The sequence below is a fragment of the Scyliorhinus torazame genome, chromosome 14 (genome assembly GCF_047496885.1).
Source record: "Scyliorhinus torazame isolate Kashiwa2021f chromosome 14, sScyTor2.1, whole genome shotgun sequence".
Taxonomy (NCBI): domain Eukaryota; kingdom Metazoa; phylum Chordata; class Chondrichthyes; order Carcharhiniformes; family Scyliorhinidae; genus Scyliorhinus; species Scyliorhinus torazame.
In genome coordinates this window covers 10,583,435-10,609,202 of record NC_092720.1, presented here as the reverse complement: position 1 = coordinate 10,609,202, position 25,768 = coordinate 10,583,435, and the positions used below count along the sequence as shown (strand labels likewise).

At 54.1% G+C, this 25,768-nt stretch overlaps 1 protein-coding gene across 1 annotated transcript in view; it reads right to left on the bottom strand.

The window, feature by feature from the left end:
- Positions 1 to 25,768, bottom strand: part of LOC140389518 (fibronectin type III domain-containing protein 3B-like) — a 404,055-nt gene that overhangs the window by 84,942 nt on the left and 293,345 nt on the right. Inside the window, 7 exon segments of the mRNA XM_072473693.1 lie at positions 155 to 269; positions 1,179 to 1,234; positions 1,236 to 1,283; positions 1,285 to 1,346; positions 8,583 to 8,688; positions 16,219 to 16,337; positions 18,284 to 18,355. Coding sequence (XP_072329794.1) covers positions 155 to 269; positions 1,179 to 1,234; positions 1,236 to 1,283; positions 1,285 to 1,346; positions 8,583 to 8,688; positions 16,219 to 16,337; positions 18,284 to 18,355 — 578 coding nt within the window.

The following is a 25,768-nucleotide window of genomic DNA, read 5'->3' as shown; positions in this document are numbered from 1 at the left end:
AGTCTTTTTATTCTGTGCTTTCTGAGTGTCTTTGTTAAGTTGTTGCCAATGATTTGGTTCAGGAATGGTTTTGCAAAGATGGGGCCCACTCTTTCCGGGCTCAGATTCCCGAAATCCCCTGTCACAAAGGATTGGGTGTTTAACTGTGACTTACCTCCCAGCTCACAAGTACACTTGTGACAGATGTGCAGGAAAGTGAAGGTGCTTTACACTGAACCGGTGGTCCTGTTGCGGTGGTGAGATCTGTTACTTCAGAGTAAGCGCCGTACTATCATCGAAAAACAGAAGCAAAATGTTAAAAAATAAATCCTTGAATGATAACATCGCCGTAAGAAGTCTTACAACACCAGGTTAAAGTCCAACAGGTTTGTTTCGAATCGCTAGCTTTCGGAGCACAGAAACTTGTTTTTATATAGTAGTTTTAACCTAGTTGAATGTCCCAGGTGTGTTCCCAAGCGTAAGGAAATATCAGGACAAGTGACAAACCACAGGAACAGTAAAGGCCGTTCAGCCCCCTGTGTTTGTTCCACTATTCAATGAGATCATAGTTGACCTGTATGTAAGCTCCATCTGTCAGTCTTGACGAAAGAGGCGTCTTAAGGGGCGTCTTAAAGGAGGAGAGAAGAACGGAGATGTTTTACGAAGGTGATTCCCACCTTCGGCCTCAGCAACTCAACGCATGGTCACCAACGATGAGATAACGGACACTGAGATGCATTAGAGACCGGAACTGCAGCAGCGCTGAGAACGTGGAGGTTTGCCGGGGCTGGAGCAGATTACAGAGATAGGGAGGAGAAGAGGCCACGGAGGGATTTGAAATCAAGGGATGAGAATTTTCAAATTGAGGCTTTGCCACGTCAGGGGCCAGTGTGGGTCAGTGAACACGGAATGGAGGGAAGGGGGTGGGGGTGATGGCTGAATGAAACTTGGTATAGGTTAGACCATGGGCAGCAGAATTTGGGGTTAGTTCAAGATTAAGGATAGGGGGTAGGCGGGTCAGGAGAGAATTGGAATAGTCAAGTCTTGAGGATGACAAAGATTGAGGGTTTCGGGTGCAGGCAGTTGAGGAGATGGGTGGATATTTATGGCGGGGAGGTGGTCTTATGGGCAGGCAATGGGGTGTCAGAAGCTCGACTTAAAGTCACATAAACAAAGATAGCAGGAGTGCAAACTCACCCCCTGCTTCATTGGCAGCTTTCACCCTGAACTGATAGGTGGTTCCAGGCAGGAGGGCAGCTGACAGTACATTCTAGGTCAGGACCACAGTAAACCTCCGAAGGGGACCAGCTCTCCTTGACTCATCTCCAAAGTGTATTCCGTTACTATCGAGTCACCATCGGGAGGTCCTACAGAGTACAATTAAACACAATTAATTTACAACGTTGAGATTAGCCTTGAAAGAGAGCTTTTATTTACTTTCATAGAATCCCAAAAGAATCCCCACAGTGCATAAGGAGGCCATTTGGCCCATTGATTCTGCACCGACCCTCCGAAAAAGCACTCCACACAAAACCCTCCCCCTCACCCTACCCAATAGCCCCATAACCTAACTTACACATCGTTGGACACGAAGGAGCAATTTAGCATGGCCCTCTCTCCTCCCCATAACCTCACCTGCACATCTTTGTCCAATGTCAAAACGGGGGAGGGGGGCAGAGGATAGGGGGGGGGCACTCCCCACATGCAAATAGCAGATGACTGCCCATTATACAGTGAACGGCCCAGGAAAGGATCCTGAAACAATGAATGGGGGGTTGGGGGGGGGGGGGGGGAGGAGGGGGAGTGGGAGGGAGTGGGGGGGGGAAGTGGGGGGTTGGGAGGGAGTGGGGGCTGGGGGGGGAGGGAGTGGGGGTGGGTGGGAGGGGGGGGGGGAGTGGGGGATTGGGAGGGAGTGGGGTTCGGGAGGGAGTGGGGGCTTGGGGGGGGAGGGAGTGAGGGTGGGGGGGGAGGGGAGTGGGGGTGGGGGGGGAGTGGGGGGGTTGGGAGGGAGTGGGGGGGAGAGTGGGGGGTTGGGAGGGAGTGGGGGCTGGGGGGGGAGGGAGTGGGGGTGGGTGCGAGTGGGGGGGGGTGGGGGGTTGGGAGGGAGTGGGGGGGAGGGGGGGGGTTGGGAGGGAGTGGGGGTGGGAGGGAGTGGGTGGTGTGGTGGGAGTGGGAGGGAGTGGAAGGGAGTGGGGGGTTGGGAGGGGAGTGGGGGTGGTTGGGAGGGAGTGGGGGTGGGGGGGAGTGGGGGTGGGGAGGGGAGTGGGGGTGGGTGGGAGGGGTGGAGTGGGGGGTTGGGAGGGAGTGGGGGTGGTTGGGAGGGAGTGGGGGGTGGGGGGGTTGGGGGGGGGAGTGGGGGTGGGTGGGAGGGAGTGGGGGGTGGAGTGGGGGTGGGGGGGGTGGAGTGGGGGGTTGGAGGGAGTGGGGGCGTGGGGGGGAGGCGGGATCCTGGGGAGGGGGAGGGAGAGGGGCGGATTGGCACAGAGGAAAATGACATGTACATTGTTACCAGCACAGTTACCCTTCCCGAATGTACTGTGTTATAACATGTAAAAAACCTCAATTAAACATTGAGACAAGCGGCGTCATTCTCCGCCGGCGGGAGTCCTCCATTCTGCCGGCGCCCGGGGGATTCCCGACGGCGTGGGGCTGCCCCACAATGGGAAACCCCATTGACCCGGCCGGTGCTACGGAGACTCCCGCCGGCCCGGTCGACGCAGAAATGTGGCGGGGCGGGTAGGAGAATTTCGCCCAAGATGTGCCAGCGCTCCTTCTCCCAGGATTCACCTTTATCCCCTGTCTGCTCTGTGACCCCCCTCACCCCCCTCCCAACATGTGAAAAAAGTCAGGAACTCTAACTGAGCTCAAGAGGCCATTGAAAACTCTTCTGAAGCAAGAAGAGACTGTGGAAAAGACAACAGTAAACGTCCGAATGCAGCTTTGTTAATCAGAGCCACGGCCACTGGGAGCAACTGAGAATCAAGACTGAATTCCATCGGCCCCCCACCCCCCTTCCCCACACCTCCCTACTCCCTCACCTCCTTCCCACCCCACCCCCCACCCATCCCTTCCCCCACCCCCCTTTTCTCCCACCCCCTTCCCCCCACCCCCCCTACCCCCCTATCCCCCACCCTCACCCCCTTTCTCTCACCTCCTTCCCCCACCCCATTCCCCCACCCCTCACCCCCTCTTCCCCCCACCCCCTTCCCCCATCCTCACCCCCTTCTCTCATCCCCTTCTCCCACTCCCTTCCCCCCACCCTCACCCCCTTCTCCCGCCCCTTTCATCCATCTCCACCCCCCTTCCCCCATCCCACCTTCCCCCCGCCCCCTTCCCCCACCCCACTACCCCAAATGTAATCCCCCACCCCCACCCCCCTTCGTCCACCCCATCCCCCACACCCACCCCCCACTCCCCTTCAACCACCCCCCACCAATCCAACCACTCTGCCAGTCGTGGGTTCAAATGGATAACTCTCTCATTCTCTGAGTGATAGGTTACTCCTCATGGCAGACTGGTTCAGAAGGTTGAAGTCACATGGATCAGAGGTGAGCTGGCAAGATGGATACAGAACTGGCTAGGTCACAGAAGACAGAGAGTAGCAATGGAAGGGTGCTTTTCTGATTGGAGGGCTGTGACTAGCGGAATTCAATAGGGATCAGGGGCGAAATTTCTCCGACCCCCCGCCAGGTCGGAGAGTCGCCGGGGGGCATGGCGTGAATCCCGCCCCCCGCCGGTTGCCGAAGTCTCCTCCGGCACCAGAAATTCGGCGGGGGGCTGGAATCGCGCTGCGCCGGGTTGGCGGCCCCCCCGCTCGATTCTCCGGCCCGGATGGGCCCGAAGTCCCACCGCTAAAATACCTGTCCCGCCGGCGTAAATTAAACCACCTACATTACCGGTGGGACAAGGCGGCGCGCGGGCGGGGCTCCGGGGTCCTGGGGTGGGGCGCGGGGCGATCCGGCCCCGGGGGGTGCCCCAATGGTGGCCTGGCCCACGATCGGGGCACACCGATCCGCGGGGCGGGCCTGTGCCGTGGGGGCACTCTTTCCCTTCCGCGTCTGCCACGGTCTCCACCATGGCGGAGGCAGAAGAGACTCCCTCCACTGCGCATGCGCGGGAAACTGTCAGCAGCAGCTGACGCTACCGCGCATGCGCCACCCGGAGATGTCATTTCCGCGCCAGCTGGCGGGGCACCAAAGGCCTTTTCCGCCAGCTGGCGGGGCGGAAATTCGTCCGGCGCCGACCTAGCCCCTCAAGGTTAGGGCTCGGCCCCCAAAGATGCGGAGCATTCCGCACCTTTGGGGGCGGCGCGATGCCCGTCTGATTTGCACCGGCGGACATCGCGCCGTTTCCGGAGAATTTCGCCCAGTACTGGGACCTTTGCTGTTCGTAGTATATATAAATGTTTTGGTGGAAAATGTAACTGGTCTGATTAGTAAGTTTGCGGACGACATAAAAGTTGATGGAATTGCGGTTAGCAATGAGGACTGTCAGAGGATACAGCAGGATATAGATTTTTGGAGACTTGGGCAGAGAGATGGCAGATGGAGTTTAATCCAGACAAATGTGAGGTAATGCATTATATAGTAAATGGGAAGACCCTTCAGAGTATTGACAGGCAGAGGGATCTGGGTGTGCAGGTCCACAGGACACAAAGTTTTTAAAAATTAAATGAAATTAAATGTAAATTAAGTGCCAACACAGGTGGAGAATGTAGTCAAGAAGGCATGCGGCATGCTTGCCTTCATCGGCCAGGGCCTTGAGCATAAAAATTGGCAAGTCATGTTGCAGCTGTACAGAACCTTAGTTGGGCCACACTTGGAGTATAGTGTTCAATGCTGGTCGCCACACTACCAGAAGGATGTGGAGGCTTTGGAGAGGGTGCAGAAGAGATTTACCAGGATGTTGTCTGGTATGGAGGGCATTAGCTATGAGGAGAGATAAATTTGGTTTGTTCTCACTGGAACGACGGAGGTTGCGGGGCGACCAGATAGAGGTTTACAAAATTGAGGGGCATAGGCAGAGTGGATAGTCAGAGGCTTTTCCCCAGGGTAGAGGGGTCAATTACTAGGGGGCATAGGTTTAAGGTGCGAGGGGCAAGGTTTAGAGGAGATGTACGAGGCAAGTTTTTTACGCAGAGCGTAGTGGGTGCCAGGAACTCGCTGCCGGAGGAGGTGGTGGAAGCAGAGACGATAGTGACATTTAAGGGGCATCTTGACAAATACATGAGTAGGATGGGAATAGAGGGAGACGGACACCAGAGGTGCAGAAGGTTTTAGTTTAGACGGGCAGCATGGTTGGTGCAGGCTAGGAGGGCCGAATGGCCTGTTCCTGTGCTGTACATTTCTTTGTTCTCTGTTCTAGAAACTTGAAGCCACAGCCCTGGCTGACACACCTGGTACAGGACAGGTGGAGTGCTGCAGTGTCGAAGGTGCTGTCTTGCAGAACAGCTGTCAAGCTGAGGCCGTGTGTGACCCCGCAGGTGGGTGTAAAAGATCCTATTACACTATTTTGAAGAGAGCAGGGGAGTTATCCCCGGTGTCCTGACCGATATTTATCCCTCAACGAGCATTATTAAAACAGATAGTGTGGTCATTATCATATTGCTGTGTGTGGAATCTTGCTGTGTATAAATTGGCTGCTGCATTTCCGACATTACAATCCAAACGAGGTGTCCTGATGTCACTAAGTCACTACAGAAACGCAAGTTCCCTCTATCATTGGTGCTGGAGCCCAAAGAAGATCAGTGTTGGGAATTTGTGTAAAGTTCCAAATGGTGAGAGGGCAGAGTTTGGGATCACTCAACAAATAAACAGTTGGTGATCTTTATGTTGCTCCAATCTCCTAAATTCACAGTGAAAACCATGAGAAAAACAAATCTTTAGTTGCTTTGCTCTCTGATGAATCGGACAGAGAATAGAGTTTCTGCTCGGTGAGTTGTGTTTAAAGAAGTTTATTGCATTATAATTTAAGTCATGTGTAATTGGGTAGAGAATAATGAGCACTGACATTTATTTGGAACTTAATTCACACTCGTACTCCATCTCAATGTCACATGGGTCTTTCTGTCTTTCTGTACACTTTCCAAATCCCTGTTGCCCGGTCGGGCAGGCAAACTGGGGAAACATCCAGTACCCACCAACACCCAGCACCCACCCACACCCAGCACCCACCCACACCCAGCACCCACCCACACCCAGCACCCACCCACACCCACCAACACCCAGCACCCACCAACACCCAGCACCCACCCACACCCAGCACCCACCCACACCCAGCACCCACCAACACCCAGCACCCACCAACACCCAGCACCCACCCACACCCAGCACCCACCCACACCCAGCACCCACCCAACACCCACCAACACCCAGCACCCACCCACACCCAGCACCCACCAACACCCAGCACCCACCCACACCCAGCACCCACCAACACCCAGCACCCACCCAACACCCACCAACACCCAGCAGCCACCAACACCCACCAACACCCAGCACCCACCAACACCCAGCACCCACCCACACCCAGCACCCACCAACACCCAGCACCCACCCAACACCCACCAACACCCACCAACACCCAGCACCCACCAACACCCAGCACCCACCCACACCCAGCACCCACCCACACCCAGCACCCACCCACACCCAGCACCCACCCACACCCAGCACCCACCCAACACCCACCAACACCCAGCACCCACCAACACCCAGCACCCACCCACCCAGCACCCACCCACACCCAGCACCCACCCAACACCCAGCACCCACCCACACCCAGCACCCACCCACACCCAGCACCCACCCACACCCAGCACCCACCCAACACCCACCAACACCCAGCAGCCACCAACACCCAGCACCCACCAACACCCAGCACCCACCCACACCCAGCACCCACCCACACCCAGCACCCACCCACACCCAGCACCCACCCAACACCCACCAACACCCAGCACCCACCAACACCCAGCACCCACCCACACCCAGCACCCACCCACACCCAGCACCCACCCAACACCCAGCACCCACCCACACCCAGCACCCACCCACACCCAGCACCCACCAACACCCAGCACCCACCCAACACCCACCAACACCCAGCACCCACCCAACACCCACCAACACCCAGCACCCACCAACACCCAGCACCCACCCAACACCCACCAACACCCAGCACCCACCCAACACCCACCAACACCCAGCAGCCACCAACACCCAGCAGCCACCAACACACAGCACCCACCAACACCCAGCACCCACCAACACCCAGCACCCACCCACACCCAGCACCCACCAACACCCAGCACCCACCCAACACCCACCAACACCCAGCACCCACCCAACACCCACCAACACCCAGCAGCCACCAACACACAGCACCCACCAACACCCAGCACCCACCCAACACCCACCAACACCCAGCAGCCACCAACACCCAGCAGCCACCAACACACAGCACCCACCCAACACCCACCAACACCCAGCACCCACCCAACACCCACCAACACCCAGCAGCCACCAACACCCAGCAGCCACCAACACACAGCACCCACCAACACCCAGCACCCACCAACACCCAGCACCCACCCACATCCAGTACCCACCAACACCCAGCAGCCACCAACACCCAGCAGCCACCAACACACAGCACCCACCAACACCCAGCACCCACGCAACTCGCAGAGGGTGAATCTCTTGGCTGATGACTGCTCGTCCAGTTACAACCGCGAGACACGATCAAATATCCAACGAGAACTTATATTCGGATAGTGCGCTTAATGTAGTAAAACATTTCAATGAACTTCACAGGAGTTTTATAACTCAAAAAGCTCAACACCATCCAGGATGAAACAGCACCGCTTGATTGGCACCCCGTCCGCAGAGACTCCCTCCCTCCTTCACCGACGCACAGTGGTAGCCGTGTGTACCATCTACAAGATGTACTGCAGGAACTCAACAGCACCTTCCAAACCCATGACCATTACCACCCAAAAAGAGCAGCAGATACCTGGGAAACGTCGGCATCTGGAATGTTCCCTCCATTTCCCTCATCACCCTGCCTTTGAAATATATCGGCAGTCCCTTCACTATTTCTGGGTAAAATTCCTGGAACTCCATCCTTAACAACACAGTGGATGTACCTGTACCTCAGGGACTGCAGCGGTTCAAGAAGGCAGCTCTCCACCACCTTCTCAAAGTCAATGAGGGCAATAAATGCCTAGTGGCCTAATGGCCTAGTGAAAGAAGCCCAAATCCCAGAAACAAATTTTAAAAATGTTTTTCAATAGTGAAAGAGCAGCAGGGGACATATCCCCAGTGTCCTGGCCACAGGTTATCACGCAGGCAACGGCACCACATCTGGTCCTTAACACATTGCTGTTTGTGGGAGCCTGCTGTGCGTAAATTGACTGCCTCATCACAGGTTTGAACAGTGAGCTCACTTTGCAAACTATGCCATTGGCTGCGAAGCGCTCTCGAGATGTCCTCGCGTCTCGAAAGGCGAGACCAGTGGCTGGAATACGTGACCCTGGCAGCCAGCTGTTCATTTAGTAACACACCGACTGCAGCAAATGTGCACGCAGGAGCTGTGACACTTACCCCATTGTATCTGAAACTCTTTGTGTTTCGGTTTCCCCGCAAGCCTTGCTGGTTGACACAGGCCGGGCGCAATACTCTGCGTGCGAATGGGCAGACTGTCTGAACACTGGAGCGTAGAAAGAGAGGAGAGAAGAAATAGCTGGTTACCGCAGGGAACAATTGTGGAAAGAATCCGTCCATCAGGTACAACTATATCGGAGCGAGAGCTGACAGTGGGGTCAGCTTGTCCTGGACCGAATACCTTTGCTCAAACATCAAACACTTCTGAACTCATAGCTTACTTACCAAAGAACCTATCCCTCAATTTACCTTCCTGGGGTTTGGGGGCAACTTTACACAATATTGCTTTCGGAGGTTAAATGAGTAGGGGTGTGTGTGCAGTCATCTATCTGCATATTTATCCTGAATCCATAATCTATTGACCTTCCTGTCAGTCTGGGTATACATTTTCTGTCTTGATCCCCATTTTTCCGTCTGAATAAAATTCCAGTGAAATCTTGGGAATACTGAAACCGTTGTTTTCGGGCCCCGCTCCGAACTCTGTTCCCGAAATACTCCTTCCCTCACGCGGGCAACATTCTGAGGTTAATCCACCCTGTGTGCGGATTTGATCGCAAGATGAGCTTCCAACCTCACCTTCACGGTATCACTAAAACCACCTATTTCTACCTCCATAACATTGCCCAACTTCACCCCCTGTCTCAGCTCCTCGGTTACTGAAACCCCCACTGCGGTCTCCACCTCACTGCGGTCTCCATTTTCTCCACCTCAATCTGCGATCCACAAACTCAATCTCATCCAATCTTCCATTGCAAAAGGGTCTAACTCCCACTAAGTCCCTCTCACCTATCACACTGAATTCACTGGCTCCCAATCAAACAACGTCTTGATTTAAAATTCTCCTTCTTGTTTTCAAATTCCCCCACAGCCTCACCCCCTCCCTATCTCTGCAACCTCCCCCAGCCTCACAATCCTACCAGTATCTGTGTTTCTCTAATTCTGGCCTTTTTTTTTTGCATTCCCAGCGTTCCACCTTCGATGGCCGAGCCTTCAAAGCACGGAGGCTAATTGCTGGAAATTCCGCCCTACAACTCTCCATCTTGCTTTCTTTCTTTAAGACTCTCTTGAAACCTGACTCTTTAATAAATCCCAACTCGCCGTCTGCCTTAATATCTCTTGGGGCCCGGAGTCACATTCTGTTTTATAAGGCTCCTGTGAAGCACCTTGGGACGTTTCATGAGGCTGAAGGTGCTACGTCAATAAAAGTGGTTGTTGAGTTGTGTCTGTCTCTGTGTCTGTCTACAGAGATCCACTTGATCCTCGTTGAATCATGTGGAACAGTCACAAAACTGCGACCAATGATATCAGAACAGGTACAGAATCAACCAATGAGGAAGTAACGTTCGAAGAAAGAAGAAGGATAAGGGAAAGTTGGGGGCGCCGTGGTGATGTCACTAGATGATCAAACCAGAGGTCCAGGCGAATGCTGCGATGACAAGGGTTCAAATCCCACAGCTGGTGAAATTCAATTAATTGAATGCATTGAATCAGGCAGCCGGGCAGCACGGTAGTGCAGTGGTTAGCACAGTTGCTTCACCGCTCCAGGGTCCCAGGTTTGATCCCCGGCTTGGGTCACTGTCTGTGCGGAGTCTGCATGTTCTCCCCGTGTCTGCGTGGGTTTCCTCCGGGTGCTCCGGTTTCCTCCCACAGTCCAAAGATATGCAGGTTAGGTGGATTGGCCATGATAAGTTACCCCTTAGTGTCCAAAAAGGTAAAGTGGGGTTACTGGGATAGGGTGGAGGCCTGGGCTTGAGTAGGGTGCTCTTTCCAAGGATCGGTGCAGACTCGATGGGCCGAATGGCCTCCTTCTGCAGTGTAAATTCTATGATCAGTAATGGTGACCATGGGACTATCGTCGATTGTTGTAAAACCCCATCTGATTCACTAATGTCCTTTGGAGGACCTGGGAAGGACTAACGTTCATTTAAGAAGGAAATCCTTACCTGGTCTGACCCACAGCCATGCCCTGCTGAAATGGCCGAGCAAGCCACTCAATTCAGGAGCACTAACCTCGCCAGTGATGCCAATAACCCGTGAAGGGTGAAAGGCAGCCAATTCCTGGCGGTTTTAATCTATAACCAACTGTCTCCCAAAGAGAATGAGAATTTACAACATCCCTCAGAAACAGCAATTAATTTTCAATTCACCTCAGGATTATGCCTCTCACTGCAATTGGACTGTTTGCCCATAAAGGGATGGGTCACCTTCACATTAAAGACCTTGCAGTGACCTCCCTGAGTGCCTTTGAAGTGAATCGGAAAAAATAATTGTGTTTTAAACATTCTCCCCTCGTTATTACCTAGGATCACGTTTGGCTTTGCCAGCTTCTTGGGTGCAAAATGATGGCCTAAATATCCCAGTTTTGGGAGCCATATCGCCATTGGCACCTGGAACCCGTCCAAACACCTCTCCGAAGTTCCACACAGCTCCAACATGACCTCCCTGCGTTTGTAATCTATGCCTCGATTGATAAAGGCAAGTGTCCCACATGCCCCTTTCATCGCCCCTATTAACCTGGCCTTCTGCCTTCAGAAATCCATGGACAGACATGCCAAGGTCTTTGATGTTGGGCTATAAATACAAATACATTTTTATTAGGGATTAAATAATTCAAGGGATTTTAAATGTAGATGTTGAATGGGTTTATATCAATGAGAAGTCAATAATAAATACTCAGAACTCTATTTTATTTCACCTCACCATGGTGGATACTGGGTGAGTGTAAGGGCAAAGGGTTGTGGTAGAGTGGCATGGCTTGGCACTAGGTTGGCAGAGGGCATATAAAGTGCCATGGGAGGAGTGGGGAAGGGTCATAGGTTGACATCGGGACTGTAGGAGGCCATGGGAGTGTGCTGAGAGGCATGGGTCAGCACGGTGGGTATGCAGGGACATGGGATCGGGGCATGAGGGGTGTGTGGGGCAGGGCGGGGGATAGGTATGAGGGGCGAGGGTTTGGGGCTGTTTTTGATTTCACTGCTTTAATAAAAAACAAAGTCCAGTGGCGGGATTGTCCCAGCCCTGGGCCGGGCCGGAGAATCCCCGCGAACGGGTAACGCTGGCCTGATGCCGGCACACGCAGAGCGGAGGATCGGCGCCATCGGCGCCGGCGTGGTTGGCGCGCCGCCGGTCGTGGGCTGCTCTATGCGGCCGGCCCACCGATTCTCCGGCCTGGATGGGCCGAGCAGCCGTAAGAAAAGAGCCGAGCCGGCGCCGTTCTAACCTGCTCTGGGCCGGCAGGACCTCGGCGTGGAAGGGGTCGGGTGGCGGCCTGCTGGGGGGGGGGAGGAGGAGGGGGGGGTCCGACCCTGGGGGGGGGGGGGGGGGGGGGGGGCGCCTCCGGTGTGGCCTGGCCCGCGATCGGGGCCCACCGATCGGCGGGCCGGCCTCTCTGGCTGGGGGCCTCCTTTCCTACGCGCCGGCCCCTGGAGTCCTGCGCCATGTTGCGTCGGGGCCGGCGCTTGAAAGGAGGCCACCGCGCGTGGGCGGATCCCGCGGCGCACAGTTCGCGCAGGGATCGGTAGCTGGAGCGGTACAAACCGCTCCAGCGCCGTGCTGGCCCTCTGGAGGGGCCAGAACTATTACTGGGAGCGGCCCGTTCACAGCGTCCTCCCTCCCTGCTGAGCTAGTCGGGACATTTCCTTTGAGTCAGGTTTGTGGAGTCAGGAATTTGCGGAGTGTGATAGAGAGGAATGGGAGGAGACGTGTCTGAAGCAGAAACACTGGGCCGAATGGCCTGTCCCTGCAGTGTAACTGAGTCCCTGTAAATCTCCGTGATGATGACTATCGAATGTCTGGCCATCACTCGCTTCTCGATTCAGTGGGGAGTGCAGCTTTGCAATTTGGAACAAATTGCATCCTGGCAGATTAGGTCATTAGTGAGATGTTTTAAATCATTTACTGACCAAATCATCAGCAGATGTTTTAGTGAACAGTCATCAGCAGATGCTGAATGGCCTTTGGGGACATGGTTGGCACCAGGCTTTTGCGAAATGCATTCCTGTGTGAAGCACGTTCATTTTGCAGTGCAACAGGCCATATGAAACTTGACCAGTCCCCATAGTCACATGATACTGGACATTGGGCTAGATTTCACACGCACACCCCCACTCCCCTCAACGCCGGTGGGACGCAAGACGGGAGGGTCCCAAAATCCAGTGGGTGGGCCTTCTTTTATGGAACGCGAAGGAGGAATCGGGGGCATGCTCCTGGCCTATTCAGGCGTTCTCCGGCATTTGTCCCAAACCATGCAGGAAGAGCGTAGACGTGTGAACAGAGTCATGCAAGGGGAGGTGGTGGGGGGGGAGGGGGGGGGGGGACCTTCTTTTGGGCACATTGGAGGAGATACCCCCCCTCAACCCCCATTCCAAGGTCATACCCATCCTCTTTACCCTCCCACCTCATCTGTCCAACCAGCTTTCCCCACCCCGCTCACCGAGGACTGCCAGCGTAGCCCCAGCGATATGCCCATGTTCCTCTTCGCCGGCACTGGCTGTGGCCCCAGCAGGTGCCACCCCATCCCAGGACGGGGGTGCTGAGACTGCGGGCGGGATACTCCCACGCTAGCCGCGTATTTCCCAGCGACGGGATGATCTGCTCCCTCTGATGCCAACGGGAATTCACACTGAAGCCGCCCCAGGCCACCAGGAACCCGAGAAAGAGGCGGACGTCTCATAAGAACATAAGAACTAGGAGCAGGAGTTGGCCATCTGGCCCCTCGAGCCTGCTCCACCATTCAATGAGATCATGGCTGATCTTTTGTGGACTCAGCTCCACTTTCCGGCCCGAACACCATAACCCTTAATCCCTTTATTCTTCAAAAAACTATCTATCTTTATCTTAAAAACATTTAATGAATGAGCCTCTACTGCTGCACTGGGCAAGGAATTCCATAGATTCACAACCCTTTGGGTGAAGAAGTTCCTCCTAAACTCAGTCCTAAATCTACTTCCCCTTATTTTGAGGCTATGCCCCCTAGCTCTGCTTTCACCCGCCAGTGGAAACAACCTGCCCGCATCTATCCTATCTATTCCGTTCATAATCTTATATGTTTCGATAAGATCCCCCCTCATCCTTCTAAATTCCAACGTGTACAGTCCCAGTCTACTCAACCTCTCCTCGTAATCCAACCCCTTCAGCTCTGGGATTAACCTAGTGAATTTCCTCTGCACACCCTCCAGTGCCAGTACGTCCTTTCTCAAGTAAGGAGACCAAAACTGAACACAATACTCCAGGTGTGGCCTCACTAACACCTTATACAATTGCAGCATAACCTCCCTAGTCTTAAACTCCATCCCTCTAGCAATGAAGGACAAAATTCCATTTGCCTTCTTAATCACCTGTTGCACCTGTAAACCAACTTTTTGCGACTCATGCACTAGCACACCCAGGTCTCTCTGCACAGCAGCATGTTTTAATATCTTATCATTTAAATAATAATCTCTTTTGCTGTTATTCCTACTAAAATGGACAACCTCACATTTGTCAACATTGTATTCCATCTGCTAGACCCTAGCCCATTCACTTAACCTATCCAAATCCCTCTGCAGACTTCCGGTATCCTCTGCACTTTTTGCTTTACCACTCATCTTGGTGTGGTCTGCAAACTTGGACACATTGCCCTTGGTCCCCAACTCCAAATCATCTTAGAGAATTCACGAGGCCCCCAGTGTCCAACTGCTATGGGGCAACCGGAGGGCTGACATTTTAGTTGGGAATGGGGAGATTGGGCGGGGAATGGTGTGGCGACAGCAGCAGGGGCAGCAACACTCTCTTCTCACCCTGCTGGGGCCCATGAGAATTTCCTCAGATTCTCCCTGGGATTACATGGGAAGGACAATGAAGAGGAAACATCCCAGAGGAATTTTGCGGCCTTCACTGTGCACTTAACAATATCAAGGCAGCAGGAGGACTATTCATGGCCAGGGTTGTGAGATGGAATGTTCAGGAACCACATTACTTCAGAGATCTCCACACTCCCCCAATTTTGTACAACGTCCAGTTTAAAAAATATATATATTTTTTATAGGATTTGCCCCTCCCTAATTATCCTTCACAAGGTGGTGGTGAGCTGACTTCTTGAACCACTGCAGACCTTGAGGTGACGTGCTGTTAGGGAAGGAATCCCAAGATCGATAATAAAGGAACATCGATATATTCCCAAGTCAGGATGGTGATTGACTCGGAGGGGAACATCCAGGTGATGGGGTTCCCAGGTATCTGCTGCTCTTGTCCTAGTTGGTAACAGTCGTGGGTTTGGAAGGTGTTGTCTAAGGAACCATAGTGAGTTACTGCAGTGCATCTTGTAGATGAGCACAGTAGGAAGTCTTACAACACCAGGTTAAAGTCCAACAGGTTTATTTTGAATCACGAGCTTTCGGAGTGCAGCTCCTTCCTCAGGTGAGTGACTCACCTCACTCACCTGAGGAAGGAGCAGTGCTCCGTAAGCTAGTGATTCCAAATAAACCTGTTGGACTTTAACCTGGTGTTGTAAGACTTCTTACTGTGCCCACCCCAGTCCAATGCTGGCATCTCCACATCTTGTAGATGGTGCGCATGGCTGCCACTGTTTGTCCGTGGTGGAGGGTTTCAATATTTGTGGAAGGGGGAGCAATCAAGCAAGGCTGCTTTGTCCTGGATGGTGTCGACCTTCTTGAGTGTTGTTGGAGCTGCACTCATCCAGGCAGGTGGAGAGTATTCCATCACACTCCTGAATGGGCAGCACGGCAGCATAGTGGTTAGCACAGTTGCTTCACCGCTCCAGGGTTCCAGGTTCGATTCCCGGCTTGGGTCACTGTCTGTGCGGGGTCTGCACGTTCTCCCCGTGTGTGCGTGGGTTTCCTCCGGGTGCTCCGGTTTCCTCCCACAGTCCAAAGATGTGCAGGTTAGGTGGATTGGCCGTGATAAATTGCCCTTAGTGTCCAAAAAGGTTAGGTGGGTTGCTGGGTTACGGGCATAGGGTGCAGGTGAGGGGCTTAAGTAGGGTGCTCTTTCCAAGGGCTGGTGCAGACTCGATGGGCTGACTGGCCTCCTTCTGCACTGTAAATTCTATGATCCTATGACTTCTGCCTTGTAGATGGTGGACAGGCTTTGGGGGGGTCAGGAGGATTTCCAGCCTTTGCCCTGCTCTGGTATCCCAAGTATTTATATTGCTGGTCCAGTTCAATTACTGGTCACTAGTAACTCCCAGGAGTTTGATAGTGGGGTGGGGGGGGGGGTGGCGGGGGGGGGGGGGGGGTTCAACGATGGTTGCGCCATTGAATGTCAAGGGGCGATGGTTAGATTCTCTTTTGTTGGAGATGGTCTTTGCCTGGCACTTGTGTGGTGAGAATGTTTCCATCACTCCACCATTCGGGGCTGTGCCTTCAGCTGCCGAGGCCATGACCTCTAAAGTTCCCTCTTTAAACCTCTTCACCCCGCGGTCTGTCTTTCCTAAAGCTTCCGCCTTTGGCTAAGTTCTTTATCACTTGACTTGGGATCTCCTTCGTGTCAAGTTCCATTTGTTAACATTCCTAAGCAGTTGCTGCGGGATGCGGTTCGAACATTAAAGGTGTTACATAAATGCAAGTTGTTGTTGTACCTCGCTGTGGCCCCCGGTGCTGAGACAGCAGGCCCTGAACCTGTACAAAGTGCCTGGCTTCAGCTCACGGCAGACCGCCTCATTGGTCGATCCGCTGTACACCACCTCCCATTGGCTTCCTGCAAAAGGACATTGAAAGAAAAGCTCAACATCAGAGGACAAGGCCTTGAATCACCAGTTGTAGGAACGAAGATAAAGAAGAAAAAGCGAACTTGTGACAGGAGTCCGACAGAAAATGCAATTGAGAACCGGGCTGAATATAGGAGGTTCAGAGGGGAACTGAAAAAAAAAACCCCAAAATGAGAAACAAAGAGGGAGTATGAAAAGAGACTGGCAGTCAACATAAAAGGAAACCCCAAAGTCTTCTCGGCATATAAATAATAAAAAGGTGGTAAAATTAGAAGTGGGGCTGATTAGGGACCAAAAGGAGGCTTTACAAATGGAGGCTGGGGGCATAGCTGAGGTATTAAATGAATACTTTGCATCTGTCTTTACCATGGTGAAAGAGAAGATAATTCAGACGCGACAAAGGTATAAAATTGATAAGGAGGTGGTATTGGGTAGGCTATCTGAACTTAGGCAAGTTGACAAGGCACCGGGACCAGATGTGATGCATCCAAGGAAGCTGAGGGAAATTGCAGAGGCATTGGCCAGAATTTTTCAATCTTCCTGAGATTCGGGGGTGGTGCCAGCAGAATGGAGAGTTGCAAACGTTACCCATTTGTGCAAAATATCGTGTAAAGAAAACCCAACAGTCAATTTAACTTTGGTGGCGTGGAAGCTTCTCGAATCTATCATTCGGAAAATGGTTAAGAGTCATCTGGGCAAATTAAGGGTTAATTAAGGAAAGCCAGCATGGATTTCTTGAGGGAAAATCATGTTTAACTAAGTTGAAGTGTTAACAGAGAAGGTTGATGGTGACAATGCAGTTGATGTGGTGTACATAGACTTCCAAAAGACATTTGACACAGTGCCACACAACAGACTTGGGAACAAAGCTATAGCTCATGGAATAAAAGGGACAGTAGCAACATGGACATGAAATTGGGGGGAGTGACAAGAATGAGAGAGTTATGGGGCGGGATTCTCCGTCAGCGGGATCCTCCGCTTCACCGGCAGCGCACTCACGCCCGCGGATACATCGCAACTGGTCCCGGTTGTGTATTGTAGTTTCATTGAGCTGCATTGATTTGTAACCGTCTATATTGAAATTAAGTGTGGATGGTGAATGTATCACAGAATGACAGTATTATTGCAGTGCAGAAGGAGGCCATTCAGCCCATCGAGCCTGCACCGGCTTTCCGAATGAGCAATTCCTTTCGTGCCCACCTCCCGCCTTATCCCCATAACCCTGCACATTCTTCCACGGTGTGCTGTGTAGGTCACTGGTATTCGCAATGCTTTGTGAGGAGTTCAAACTCAAATGGTATCTCGCCTGAGGGCTTCTCTTAGGGCTCAAACCCAGCACACTGTATCTGGGGACGCCTGGGTATGCAGCCCAGTATTCCCAATACTCTGCGCTTGGGAAAATCGGGATATGGGACTGGGTGTTCCCAACACACTGTACTTGGGAATGACGAGATTTGAAGCAAGCTGTTGAATAAGAAATAGGAACATAATAGGCTATTCAGCCCCTCAAAACTGTTCCACCATTCTTTAAGGACATGGCTGATCTTCTTCCCCAACTCCACCTTCCCCATATTCTTCAATTCTCTGAATGTCCAGAAATTCATCAAACTCGGTCTTGAAAGCCCTTTGGGATAGATAATTCCAATGACTCACAACCCTCTGAGTGAAGAAATGTCCCCTCATCTCAGTCCAAAATGGCCGCCCCTCATCCCCAGGCCCCGTGTTCCAATTTGCTCTTTCTGGAAACGACGGGATAGGAAACCAGGTGTTCCCAACCTGCGCTGAATGACCTGCTGACATTCCGTCAGTCTGGCCTTGTAGCCAGGTGGCCTCTCTTTACAGAGACCCACTCTCAGGGGAACCTACGATGCCGCCAGGAAAGGAGACGGTTGAAAAAAGTGAGGGGAAATAAAAGATTGCCGCAGCTGGAGCTTACCCTCGGAATTCCCCTCAGAAATCTCCAGCAGGTACTTGAGGATTTCCGATCCGCCATTGTCTTCTGGGGGATCTGCAAGGAGTGAAGGAAATTCTGTCAGGTAAACATTCAATGATGGATCGTGGATCGCTTTGTAACTCCCAAAATGTTTGGGTTTCCCGGTGGCGTAAGGTGGCTTCAATGGGAAATCCCACTGACAAGCGACAGGAATCTTGCCGCTGCTAGCAGCACGACGCAGGAGGACCACCCGGCTGGGGGTCCGGAGAATCCAATCCTTCGTCAGAGACTAAGGAGCATCTAATTGTAGGGGAGCGAGACAGAGTGCTTTAGGGAGGAAATTCCAGAGTTCAGGAACAAGGCAGCTAAAGGAACGGTCTCCAATAATGGTGTAATTAATATGGGGAATGTACAAGGGACCAGAATTGGAGGAGTGCAGAGATCTCGGGGGGGGGTTCCAGGCCTTGAGGAGATCAGAGAGACGGGGAAGGGTCACGCTCACCGAGTGATTTGATTACAAAGATGAGCGGCTGATTCTCCGTTCCTGAGACTAAGTGTTGACGCCAGGGCAGGATTCGTGGAGTTCCACAGCAGCAAAACTGGCCCCGAACCTGGACCGATTCAGCGACTGTGGAGGGCCTCACACCGGGGCCGCGTGGAACACAATCGATTCCAATGAGAAACGGGGCCGGATTCGCCGGGTCCGTGATTGACACTCGGGAGGCTGACAAGCTGCAGCCGCGCACCCACATTACACTCCCCACGCACACTCCTCCCAGCCGCACACACACATTACACTCCCCACACACACTCATCCCAGCCGCACACACACATTACACTCCCCACACACACTCATCCCAGCCGCACACCCACATTACACTCCCCACGCAGACTCATCCCAGCCGCACACCCACATTACACTCCCCACGCACACTCATCCCAGCCGCACACCCACATTACACTCCCCACGCAGACTCATCCCAGCCGCACACACACATTACACTCCCCACGCACACTCATCCCAGCCGCACACACACATTACACTCCCCACACACACTCATCCCAGCCGCACACACACATTACACTCCCCACGCAGACTCATCCCAGCCGCACACACACATTACACTCCCCACGCACACTCATCCCAGCCGCACACACACATTACACTCCCCACGCACACTCATCCCAGCCACACACCCACATTACACTCCCCTCACACACTCATCCCAGCCGCGCACACACATTACACTCCCCACACACGCTCATCCCAGCCACACACCCACATTACACTCCCCACACACACTCACCCCAGCCGCACACACACATTACACTCCCCACGCACACTCATCCCAGCCGCGCACACACATTACACTCCCCACGCACACTCATCCCAGCCGCACACACACATTACACTCCCCACGCACACTCATCCCAGCCGCACACACACATTACACTCCCCACACACACTCATCCTAGCCGCACACACACATTACACTCCCCACGCAGACTCATCCCAGCCGCACACACACATTACACTCCCCACGCACACTCATCCCAGCCGCACACACACATTACACTCCCCACGCACACTCATCCCAGCCACACACCCACATTACACTCCCCTCACACACTCATCCCAGCCGCGCACACACATTACACTCCCCACACACGCTCATCCCAGCCACACACCCACATTAATCTCCCGACACACACTCATCCCAGCCACACACACACATTACACTCCCCACACACACTCATCCCAGCCGCACACACACATTACACTCCCCACGCACACTCATCCCAGCCGCACACACACATTACACTCCCCACGCACACTCATCCCAGCCGCACACCCACATTACACTCCCCTCACACACTCATCCCAGCCGCACACACACATTACACTCCCCACGCACACTCATCCCAGCCGCTCACACCCATTACACTCCCCACACACACTCATCCCAGCCGCACACACACATTACACTCCCCACACACACTCATCCCAGCCACACACCCACATTACACTCCCCACACACACTCATCCCAGCCACACACACACATTACACTCCCCACGCACACTCATCCCAGCCACACACCCACATTACACTCCCCACACACACTCATCCCAGCCGCACACACACATTACACTCCCCACACACACTCATCCCAGCCGCACACACACATTACACTCCCCACACACACTCATCCCAGCCGCACACCCACATTACACTCCCCACACACCCACATTACACTCCACACACACACTCATCCCAGCCACACACACACATTACACTCCCCACACACACTCATCCCAGCCGCACACACACATTACACTCCTCATACACACTCATCCCAGCCGCACACACACATTACACTCCCCACGCACACTCATCCCAGCCACACACACACATTACACTCCCCACGCACACTCATCCCAGCCGCTCACACCCATTACACTCCCCACACACACTCATCCCAGCCGCACACCACATTACACTCCCCACACACACTCATCCTAGCCACACACCCACATTACACTCCCCACACACACTCATCCCAGCCACACACCCACATTACACTCCCCACACACACTCACCCCAGCCGCACACACACATTACACTCCCCACACACACTCATCCCAGCCGCACACACACATTACACTCCCCACACACACTCATCCCAGCCGCACACACACATTACACTCCCCACACACACTCATCCCAGCCGCACACACACATTACACTCCCCACACACACTCATCCCAGCCACGCACCCACATTACACTCCCCACACACACTCATCCCAGCCACACACCCACATTACACTCCCCACACACACTCATCCCAGCCGCGCACACACATTACACTCCCCACACACACTCATCTCAGCCTCACACACACATTACACTCCCCGCACACACTCATCCCAGCCGCACACACACATTACACTCCCCGCACACAGTCATCCCAGCCGCACACACACATTACACTCCCCACACACACTCATCCCAGCCGTACACACACATTACACTCCCCACACACACTCACCCCAGCCGCACACACACATTACACTCCCCACACACACTCATCCCAGCCAGACAGCCACATTACACTCCCCACACACACTCATCCCAGCCACACACCCACATTACACTCCCCACACACACTCATCCCAGCCGCACACACACATTACACTCCCCACACATACTCATCCCAGCCGCACACACACATTACACTCCCCGCACACACTCACCCCAGCCGCACACACACATTACACTCCCCACACACACTAATCCGAGCCGCACACACACTGCACTCCCCCCACATACTCATCCCAGCCGCACACACACATTATACTCCCCGCACACACTCACCCCAGCCGCACACACACATTACACTCCCCGCACACACTCATCCCAGCCGCACACACACATTACACTCCCCATACACACTCATCCCAGCCGCACACACACATTACACTCCCCACACACACTCATCCCAGCCGCACACACACATTACACTCCCCACACACACTCATCCCAGCCGCACACACATATTACACTCCCCACACACATTCATCCAGCCGCGCACACACATTACACTTCCCACCCACGCTCATCCCAGCCGCACACACACATTACACTCCCCACACACACTCATCCCAGGCGCTCAAACACATTACACTCCCCACGCACACTCATCCCAGCCGCACACACACATTACACTCCCCACACACACTCATCCCAGCCGCACACACATTACACTCCCCACACACACTCACCCCAGCCGCACACACACATTACACTCCCCACACACACTCACCCCAGCCGCAAACACATTACACTCCCCACACACACTCATCCCAGCCGCACACACACATTACACTCCCCACACACACTCATCCCAGCCACACACACAGATTACACTCCCCACACACACTCACCCCAGCCGCACACACACATTACACTCCCCACACACACTCACCCCAGCCGCACACACACATTACACTCCCCACACACACTCACCCTAGCCGCACACACATTACACACCCCACACACACTCACCCCAGCCGCACACACATTACACTCCCCACACACACTCACCCCAGCCGCACACACACATTACACTCCCCACACACACTCATCCCAGCCGCACACACACTACACTCCCCACACTCACTCATCCCAGCCGCACACACATTACACTCCCCACACACACTCACCCCAGCCGCACAAACACATTACACTCCCCACACACACTCACCCCAGCCGCACACACATTGCACTCCCCACACACACTCACCCTAGCCGCACACACATTACACACCCCACACACACTCATCCCAGCCGCACACACACATTACACTCACCACACACACTCACCCCAGCCGCACACACACATTACACTCCCCACACACACTCACCCTAGCCGCACACACATTACACACCCCACACACACTCATCCCAGCCGCACACACAGATTACACACCCCACACACACTCATGCCAGCCGCACACACATTACACTCCCCACACACATTCACCCCAGCCGCACACACACATTACACTCCCCACACACACTCACGCTAGCCGCACACACATTACACACCCCACACACACTCATCCCAGCCGCACACACACATTACACTCCCCACACACATTCACCCCAGCCGCACACACACATTACACTCCCCACACACACTCACGCTAGCCGCACACACATTACACACCCCACACACACTCATCCCAGCCGCACACACACATTACACTCCCCACACACATTCACCCCAGCCGCACACACACATTACACTCCCCACACACACTCATCCCAGCCGTACACACACATTACACTCCCCACGCACACTCATCCCAGCCGCTCACACCCATTACACTCCCCACACACACTCATCCCAGCCGCACACCACATTACACTCCCCACACACACTCATCCTAGCCACACACCCACATTACACTCCCCACACACACTCATCCCAGCCACACACCCACATTACACTCCCCACACACACTCACCCCAGCCGCACACACACATTACACTCCCCACACACACTCATCCCAGCCGCACACACACATTACACTCCCCACACACACTCATCCCAGCCGCACACACACATTACACTCCCCACACACACTCATCCCAGCCGCACACACACATTACACTCCCCACACACACTCATCCCAGCCACGCACCCACATTACACTCCCCACACACACTCATCCCAGCCACACACCCACATTACACTCCCCACACACACTCATCCCAGCCGCGCACACACATTACACTCCCCACACACACTCATCTCAGCCTCACACACACATTACACTCCCCGCACACACTCATCTCAGCCTCACACACACATTACACTCCCCGCACACACTCATCCCAGCCGCACACACACATTACACTCCCCGCACACAGTCATCCCAGCCGCACACACACATTACACTCCCCACACACACTCATCCCAGCCGTACACACACATTACACTCCCCACACACACTCACCCCAGCCGCACACACACATTACACTCCCCACACACACTCATCCCAGCCAGACAGCCACATTACACTCCCCACACACACTCATCCCAGCCACACACCCACATTACACTCCCCACACACACTCATCCCAGCCGCACACACACATTACACTCCCCACACATACTCATCCCAGCCGCACACACACATTACACTCCCCGCACACACTCACCCCAGCCGCACACACACATTACACTCCCCACACACACTAATCCGAGCCGCACACACACTGCACTCCCCCCACATACTCATCCCAGCCGCACACACACATTATACTCCCCGCACACACTCACCCCAGCCGCACACACACATTACACTCCCCGCACACACTCATCCCAGCCGCACACACACATTACACTCCCCATACACACTCATCCCAGCCGCACACACACATTACACTCCCCACACACACTCATCCCAGCCGCACACACACATTACACTCCCCACACACACTCATCCCAGCCGCACACACACATTACACTCCCCACACACATTCATCCAGCCGCGCACACACATTACACTTCCCACCCACACTCATCCCAGCCGCACACACACATTACACTCCCCACACACACTCATCCCAGGCGCTCAAACACATTACACTCCCCACGCACACTCATCCCAGCCGCACACACACATTACACTCCCCACACACACTCATCCCAGCCGCACACACATTACACTCCCCACACACACTCACCCCAGCCGCACACACACATTACACTCCCCACACACACTCACCCCAGCCGCAAACACATTACACTCCCCACACACACTCATCCCAGCCGCACACACACATTACACTCCCCACACACACTCATCCCAGCCACACACACAGATTACACTCCCCACACACACTCACCCCAGCCGCACACACACATTACACTCCCCACACACACTCACCCCAGCCGCACACACACATTACACTCCCCACACACACTCACCCTAGCCGCACACACATTACACACCCCACACACACTCACCCCAGCCGCACACACATTACACTCCCCACACACACTCACCCCAGCCGCACACACACATTACACTCCCCACACACACTCATCCCAGCCGCACACACACTACACTCCCCACACTCACTCATCCCAGCCGCACACACATTACACTCCCCACACACACTCACCCCAGCCGCACAAACACATTACACTCCCCACACACACTCACCCCAGCCGCACACACATTGCACTCCCCACACACACTCACCCTAGCCGCACACACATTACACACCCCACACACACTCATCCCAGCCGCACACACACATTACACTCACCACACACACTCACCCCAGCCGCACACACACATTACACTCCCCACACACACTCACCCTAGCCGCACACACATTACACACCCCACACACACTCATCCCAGCCGCACACACAGATTACACACCCCACACACACTCATGCCAGCCGCACACACATTACACTCCCCACACACATTCACCCCAGCCGCACACACACATTACACTCCCCACACACACTCACGCTAGCCGCACACACATTACACACCCCACACACACTCATCCCAGCCGCACACACACATTACACTCCCCACACACATTCACCCCAGCCGCACACACACATTACACTCCCCACACACACTCACGCTAGCCGCACACACATTACACACCCCACACACACTCATCCCAGCCGCACACACACATTACACTCCCCACACACATTCACCCCAGCCGCACACACACATTACACTCCCCACACACACTCATCCCAGCCGTACACACACATTACACTCCCCACACACACTCACCCCAGCCGCACACACACATTACACTCCCCACACACACTCATCCCAGCCAGACAGCCACATTACACTCCCCACACACACTCATCCCAGCCACACACCCACATTACACTCCCCACACACACTCATCCCAGCCGCACACACACATTACAC